We start from the raw sequence: 8,017 nt of genomic DNA on the forward strand, positions 1-8,017 counted from the left end.
AAAAAAAAAAAAAAAATCTAGTTTCAAAAGAATAGCAACACACTTACATAAAGTTTCAGCCTCCTAGCATCCTAGGATTACAGGCACTCACACCTAGGTAAAAGTTGCCATTTTAAAGTGTGCAATTAAGTGATTTTCTTTTTTAGCATGTTTATAAGATCTGCAATCCTCACTAATTCCACAAGATTTTATCCACAAGGAAATCCCATATTCATTAGTAGCTAGGCCCTGTCTCCCTTTCCCCAAACTTAATCAACCACTAATCTATTTTTTATCTGCATGGACTCATCTGTTCTGGAAATTTCATATAAATGGGATCATGCAATGTGTGGTCTTTTTTTTTTTTTTTTCTCGGAACCGGGGATTGAACTCAGGCCCTTGCGCTTGCCAGGGAAGTGCTTATTCCACTGAGTCATCTCCCTGGCCCAATGTGTGGTCTTTTATGACTGGACTCTTTCACCGAGCATAATATTTCTGAGATTCATTTCTCAGCATGAATTAGTGCTTTATTCCTTTTTTTAAAAATTCCTTTTAATGATGGGATATATATATATATTTTTTTGGATGTAGCATTTTGTTTATTCATTCATTAGTTGATATACATTTGGGTTATTTCTGCTATTTGACTATTATAAATAATTTTGCTATGATGATTCATGTATAACTATAACTATATGAATTTATGCTTTCACTTCTTGATCATATTATGATGAGTGGCCTTATTGGATCATGGTAATTCTGTGATAAGCATAGATATACCAAATTGTTTTCCATAGTGGCTACATTTTGCTTTTCCACTAGAAATGTATGAAAGTTACATTATTTTCCTCATAAATATTCCTTGTTATCTGATTTTTCACTGCTGGTGCTGGGGATTTAACCCAGGGCCTTTTGTCGTTACATCCCTAACCCTATTTAAAAAAGCTTTTACTTTGAGATTGAGTCTAACTGCTTTGCTAAATTCTTTGAGCTGGATTGGAATTTGTGATCCTCCTGCATCAGCCTCCCAGAGTACTGGTATTATAGATACCTGCCACCATGCCTGGCTTTCTATCCTTTTTAAGTACTTGTTATTTTGAGACAGAGTCTCATTAAATTACCCAGGCTGGCCTTGCACTCAGTCCTCTGCCTCAGCCCCTGACTAGTTGGGATTACAGGAGTGCACCACAATGTCCAGCTTCATTATGCTTTTGATTTGCAGTCACCTTGATTGCTAATGAAGTTGAGCATCTTTTCCTGTGCCTATTGGCCATCTTCATGACTTCTTTGGAGAAATGTTCAAATTCTTTGTCCATTTTTAAGATAATTTATATTTTTGTTGTTGAAGGGAAATACTGTTGAGTTGAACATCCGACATCCAACCAGAGATGTCAAGGAAGCTCACCTTGACTTCTTGGAGAGGATTGGTGGGGAGCTGTACTTCTGGGCAGGCAGAGGTGGAAGTTGTGAGTTCTGTGAGCTCAAGCCCTGGAGGGATGGTCTGAGGTGGAGCCTAGATCCTCTTCCTGCAGAATTTGAGCAGGGAGGAGGAGCACCAGGAGGCCCAGTTTCCTGGACATCAGACACTTGAATAGGCAGTGCTCCAAAAGGGAGGAGGGCTCGGCCATTTGGTCTGTGGTGGCCTTGGCAGGGTGGGTTTGGAAGGAGCAGCAGTGAATTGAAGTAGAAAGAAATGGAGAGCACAGCTTGGGCAATCAGGCAGAGTTGGTGGGAAAGGGAAAGAAAAGAGCAGGGCTCCAGCTGGAGGGCAAGCTGGTTGAAGACACAGTGTTTTGGGCAATGGGAGAAGTTAACATGGTCACAATTTGGAGGGAGAGAGCTGGCCAGGAGCAGGTGAAAAGGTCAGGGCCTCATGCATGTTGACCTGGTTTCCTCAGCAGGAGCCACAGTGAGGGGATTTCTTGAGCGGTAGCCTAAGAGAAGGTAAGGGATTCAAGAACTTGGGCAGGGCCTGGGGAACTTAGGGATGGACTCTCAGGTGGCTTCTGTAGTGGTTCAGGAAAACAGGAAATAAGATTATGAAGTGAAAGCAAAGGTAGGGGAAGAAGTGAAGGCACTTTAAAGAGGGGGAACCTAATCTTACCAATGTTTGTCCCTCGGTGTCCCTAGGGGACAAACCTGTCAGAGTTTTATACCCATTGCAATGAGGGAGACTATGCTGGTGATACGGGCGTCACAGAGGGAAAGAATGCTATAAAACTTTGGGGATGACAAGTGTTATGGCTGTGTCTAGATGTCCCCCAAAGCCTCATGTGGGCATAGGTGGGGCATAGGTGGTTGGATCTAGGGTTTGTACTACTGGTATCAAGGACGTTATGCTGGGACTGACACATGGTGTAAGGCTAGGATTAAATCTGCGAGGCTACCCTAAGGGGTGCAGCCTGGCTAAGATATAAATGACAGAAAGGCATATGGGTTGCTTGCTTGGTTTGCTGTCTTCTTCCTGCCCTGAATTGTTTCTCCTTGGTGATGGCCCTCTGCCATGTACCACCCTGCCTTGGAGCCAACCAGCTATGAACAGAAACTTCTTTAAACCATGAACTACAATAAACTTTTCCTCCTTTAACTGTGGGTGTCAGGTGTTTTGTCTTAGTAATGAGAAAAAGTAACCAACACAGAAAGTTTAGTGAATTAGTGGTTTTGATGGGCTCAAAACCATGCATGATTGTCCATAAAGGAGTATAGATCTAGTCTGTATTATGTATGAAATGATCATGTGTCCTTGGATGCTGCAAGTTAACAGAAGTGTGCAGTTTTAGCTCCAGAAAGTCACTAGCTACTGGTTTGGAAGCTGGGGTCAAGTCCCTGCGAAGGGAGGATGTGTAGGCCTCTGAACCTACAGCAGTGGACATGGCCTTGGTCATAGTGGCCAGCTCCCTACAGACTGCCCTGTGGCCTCCGAACTCCAGGGGCACATAGGCTCCACGAAGGCCACTGGGAAAGATGAACCATGTGGACTATTATGATTTGTCTGCATAGAGTTATAAGTTGTAGCATACATCATTTTAGATGCTTCATGATGGTACTTTCAAACCAGACCCTGCAACTAACAAGAACACAGATAGACTTAGGAGTCTGCCCAGAGACCTAGCTGAGGGAAGGAGGACACTCCTGGAAAATGACCCTCAAGTTATGGCTATCTCTGGCAAGAGGCGCCTGGGACAGCTCTGTTGCAAGTGTCCCAGTGCTGACACTCATCTGGCACGCACAGAAAGGGCCATGTTTCCTGCATTGGCATGCTCATTCTACTTCCTAAAGAGCCTCTGCCCCAGTTCCTGAGTGACAGGCGTGCTTTGCCCAGGGTCTGGCTAGGTCTGTGTCCTTCAGACTCACCACACAGATCTTATGGTGGCTCCAGTGTGGACTCTGCCGTCTCAGGACTGCTTACTGCTGTGGTTACCTGAGTGAGCCTCTTCCCTGTCTTACCAACCTAAGTCTAATGTATGAATTTGTTGACCGTTACCCTGCACTATTTTTTTTTTTTTTTTTTTTTTTTTGAGACAGGGTCTCACTATGCAGTACAACTGGATTTCAGTTTGCAATAAAGAGCAGTGATTTTGGGAGCATCTAACCTTGAGCACTTGGTGTGAGCCTAGGATTGAGGGTCTCCCCTGAGCTTCACAATGGTACCAGAGCTGATGGGTTTGTGCAGGAGAGAAACGAGAGTGGGTGCCCCGCTTCAGACCCTCAGAACCTCCTCGTGGAAATGACTGACAGAGTGACTAGCCCTTCTCTCATGTCACCCTGTAGGAGCTGACTGGGGAGAGCAACATGGAGAGGAAGCCGCCGGAAAGCAGGCAAGGCCTCAGTCACAGAGAAGTGCCCCGCGTGGTCGGGTTGCTGCTCACCATGGCCCTCCTGAATGCTCTCCTTTACCTCTGCCTCGACCAGTTTTTCAGTTCCCCTCGACGCTCCACTGAGGGCCCTAGGCCCTGTCCCCACGGTTACTTCAAAATGGGACAGATGAGAAACTGCTCACCCTGGCTGTCCTGCCAGGAGCTGAGAACAGAAGTGAGGCAGTTAAAGTGCGTTGGGGAAGGAGCTGTGAAAAGAGTGAGTCTGGGGCTTGGGCTGTGCTGCTATGGTGTGGGTCCTTTGGGAGAGCAAGTTTGTGCTCTGTGTTGAGAGCCATAAAGGGTGAGCTGGGTGCAAAGGCCGAGTGATCAAGGAGGATCCTTTGAGTACAGGGGTTCAATGCCAGCCTGGGCATTATAGGGGGACCCCCCCCTTAAGAAAAGAGCCTCAAACCCAGTAACTTCATGTCTGGGGCTATAGCCTAATAAGATAACCCAAAGGAAGAAAAAAAAGCTAAATGCACAAAAGAGTAATAAGGACAAGAAGTTGGAGGGAACAGTTGGGTTGTGATCCAGCCTCTTAATGGGATGTTCTGCCTCTGGTAAGTATAGTTAGGAACCCCTAATGTGACATAAGAAGAAAATCTTAGGATAAGTGGAAAAAGCAAGATACACAAGTGTATTGTTTTCAACTGCAAGATTACTTATTTGTTTAAGAATACAGAAGTGATAGAAATTGTGTAGGGTAAAGGATTATAAACAATGCTTTCCTTTTCAAAATATGATGGGATTATATTGATTTATTATGATTATTTATTTGAAAAAAACACCACCACCACAGGATGAATTCAGTTCTCAGAAGCCTTGGGAACTTTGTCTCATTGAAGCCAATGTGTGCTGTGCTCTGTGTGGCTGTCCTGTAGGGAAGCGGAACCTCCTGGCCCCATCAGCATCCCTGGAAGCTTAGACTTAAACAGCCTGTTTAGACTTAAACAGGATGCTAGAGTGAAAGGGAGTGAGGGAATAAAATACATCTGCAGAACTGTAGCTTGATAAGCTACTGGCTTTTATTTAGATGATAATATGTCTCATTTTCTTAAATGTGGACTGGAGAGACCCCTACACTAGGTTTAGACAGGTCTTCTATGACCTGTTTCTCTGCTGAGGGTGGTCGAGTGTGGTGATGGGTCCCTGTAATTACAGCACTCCGGGAGGCCCTGGCCTGAGAAACAGGACTTCAAGCTGAGCCTGGGCAATATAGTGACTCAGCAAGTCTCTGTCCCAAAATAAAAAGGGTTGGGAGTATCACTTGTTATAAAGGCCCTAGGGTCAATCCCTATTACTGCAAAAAGAAAAGAAAAGAAAACAAAACAAAAAAACTCAAGAAAACACAAACCTGTTTGCAGTGGTTTGTACCTGGAATAACTTTTTTAAAAATTAAATTTATTTTTATTTTATTTTATTGAGAAACAACTAGCAACGAGACAGTTTCAAAACCAATTAGTAAGACAGTTTCAATAATTAATACATTGCATATTGTTGTCTTCATAGTGGTTATTCATAGTACAAGATGCAGACATGATATCCTGTCCAATCACTATGTGTTTAACTGAATGGAAGCGGAAACTCCATTCCTCAGCCTTCTTTCCAGCTGTGGCCCCTGTGCTTCTCCCTGTGACCTCAGCCTGCGATGGTCTGCAGCAGAGGCCTATTCCCTCTACTCTCTGGGCTTGCTTTCCCTTTTCTTTCTTTTATAATAAAGAGTAAAAACAAAAACAAAAACATATAAAGCAACATATAACTTACAACAATAGAAATTGTACAGATTGGGCTTTTTTCTTAAAGGTCCCTCACACTCAGGCGACCTAGGGTTTCCTCTGGAGCCTGCCCCACCTCTGTTCCTCTACCTCTCAGCAGCAGTGCCACTTGGCCAGTTGCTAGGGTCACCAAGCTTGGAGGATGCTGTCTTGGTTCTCCCATATTTGTGCACCCTGTCAGCAACTTTCGTTTTAGTGCACTCAGCATTGGTCTGGCATTACCAGCTTCTTCTCATCATGTCCCCCAGCTTCCCACCCAAGCCTGTGGGCCGAGCAGAATGAGTGCTCTGCCCCACCCCTAGCAACCTGCTAACTAGCATCTACAGCAGTATTAAGTTAGAAGTGAGTGTCTTTCCTCTCTTGAGGATCTCCAGGGGTGCCAGAGTCCTTTGGACCCCAAGCCCTCCAGGATCTGTCCTTAGGGCAGCTCCTTCCCCACCAGCCTGGCCCTGGCAGCCTGTGGGTGCCTTCCCTTCCATTCTGGGCTTGGCTGGGCCTTGCTGGATTCCTCCCCACACAGCAAATGGCTCATTTCCTGACCTCTTTGCTCAAACACTGCCCAGCTACTCAACTGCAAACCCTGTTTTATTCTAAAGCACATTTCAGCTTCCAGTATATATTTTCTGTTTATTTTACTCAATGTCTACCTCCTGCAGCAAAATGCAACTTTCATTATAACAGAGATTTTTGTTAGTCTTTCCTTCCCTCCTACCTACCTTCCTCTCCTTTTACCTTTTCCTTTCTTCCCTCTCTCCTCCCTTCCCCTTTTTCTTCCTTTCCTTCTCCTCCTTTTTGTTTTCTTCTCCTTTCTGGTTTTTCCTCCTAGAGCCTTATTCCACCACTAAGCTGAACCATAAAGCTTAACTTTTTTCTTTAACATAAATACCTATGAAGTGGATAAACACAATTTAATTACATACAGTTAGATTTTACAGTTAAACGTTTTATAAAAAACCATGTAAACTAAATTTTTTTGTGTGTTGTCTTTAACCTTTGTAATACATGGTTCCATGGATGATATAAAGAACTCTTAAGGGCTGGCCAAATAGCTCAGCGGATTAAAGCACCTGCAAGCAGGCCCAGGGGCTGGGGATTCAATCCCCAGGCTTGGTGTGCCGGCCCCACCCCCCAGGACATGCTGAGACAGCAATTGAGACTGTGCCTATAATCCCAGCTCTTGGAGGCTGTAAACAGGCGATCACTGTGGGTCCAATCTAGTAGACCCTGAACACCCTGTAGACTCTTCATTAAAATAAAAAAAAAAGAACACTCAAGTAATTAATAAGGACAAAGCAAGCAATCTTAAAAAATACTGGAAAAAGGTCAGTGACCAGACTTTGAATGATATAAATACAGAAATGCAGATACAGCCTCATTAGTAATGAGAGAAATATAAATTACAACATTACATTGTTTTGCATCCATCTATTTGCTATGAATTACAAAGAATGTTGTAGCTAAGAATGCTGAAAGGGTCTGGGGAGATAGCTTAGTGGCACAAGCGCCTGCCTGGCAAGTGCAAGGTCTCGAGTTCAGTCTCCCATATTAAAAAAAAAAAAGAATGTTGAACATACAATTTTCTCACATGCTATTGATAAAAGTGGGTGTTGGGACATACTTTCTCAGGATAATAACAGCGGTACATATTCATTCAGTAATCTATTTACGTAGCTTATAAAATACTTGAAGAGGTACAGATGTATAGACATATAAATATAAGGCTATTTTTTGTTTGTTTTTGAGACAGGATCTTGCTGTGCAGTTCAGGCTGGTCTTGAACCCACAATAGAGCCCTGGCTCAAACTCAATGATGCTCCAGCCTCAGACTCCGAGGGCTAGGATTATAGGCATAAGCTGCCATACCCAGCTAAGGCTATTTATAGTGTTGTTTTAAAGGGAAAATGGGTAATACTGGAAATGTCCATCAAATCTTTGAAAATAGACTTTCAAAAATCTTAATATAAGGGCTACACAAAATTATAGGTACAAAATAAACAAAAAATTCAATATATTCAGACAACATCCATTCTAAATTTCATGAATGTTATTAAGTTCTCTGTAGTTTTTTAAAAAGATGAACATCTGTACAACCTTACGCAGCTTTAAAAAGAATGATCTAGGGCCAGCAAGATAGCTCAGCAGACTAAGTGCGTGCTTTGGCAAGCACAGGGACCAGGGTTCAATCCCTAGTCCTGCATGCTGCAGTGGCCCCAACCCCTGGGGTGTGCTGAACTGCAACTAAGTCCAGGTGTGGTGGTGCATGCCTGTAATCCCAGTGCTGGGGAGGCTGAAAACAGGAGGATAACTACGAGTCAGAGCTGCGTAGTGAGATACTACCAATACATATATGAGAAAAAGATTAAAAAAAAAAAAAAAAAGGCTGCGGATATAGCTCAGTGGTTTAAG

At 43.6% G+C, this 8,017-nt stretch overlaps 1 protein-coding gene across 1 annotated transcript in view; it reads left to right on the plus strand.

The window, feature by feature from the left end:
• Positions 1 to 8,017, plus strand: part of Pomk (protein-O-mannose kinase) — a 21,992-nt gene that overhangs the window by 5,418 nt on the left and 8,557 nt on the right. Inside the window, exon 2 of the mRNA XM_004626670.2 lies at positions 3,751 to 4,053. Coding sequence (XP_004626727.1) covers positions 3,772 to 4,053 — 282 coding nt within the window. The 5' untranslated portion in view covers positions 3,751 to 3,771. The remainder of the gene's footprint in view (positions 1 to 3,750; positions 4,054 to 8,017) is intronic.

The sequence above is a fragment of the Octodon degus genome, unplaced genomic scaffold (assembly GCF_000260255.1).
Source record: "Octodon degus isolate 3935 unplaced genomic scaffold, OctDeg1.0 scaffold00016, whole genome shotgun sequence".
Classification (NCBI taxonomy): domain Eukaryota; kingdom Metazoa; phylum Chordata; class Mammalia; order Rodentia; family Octodontidae; genus Octodon; species Octodon degus.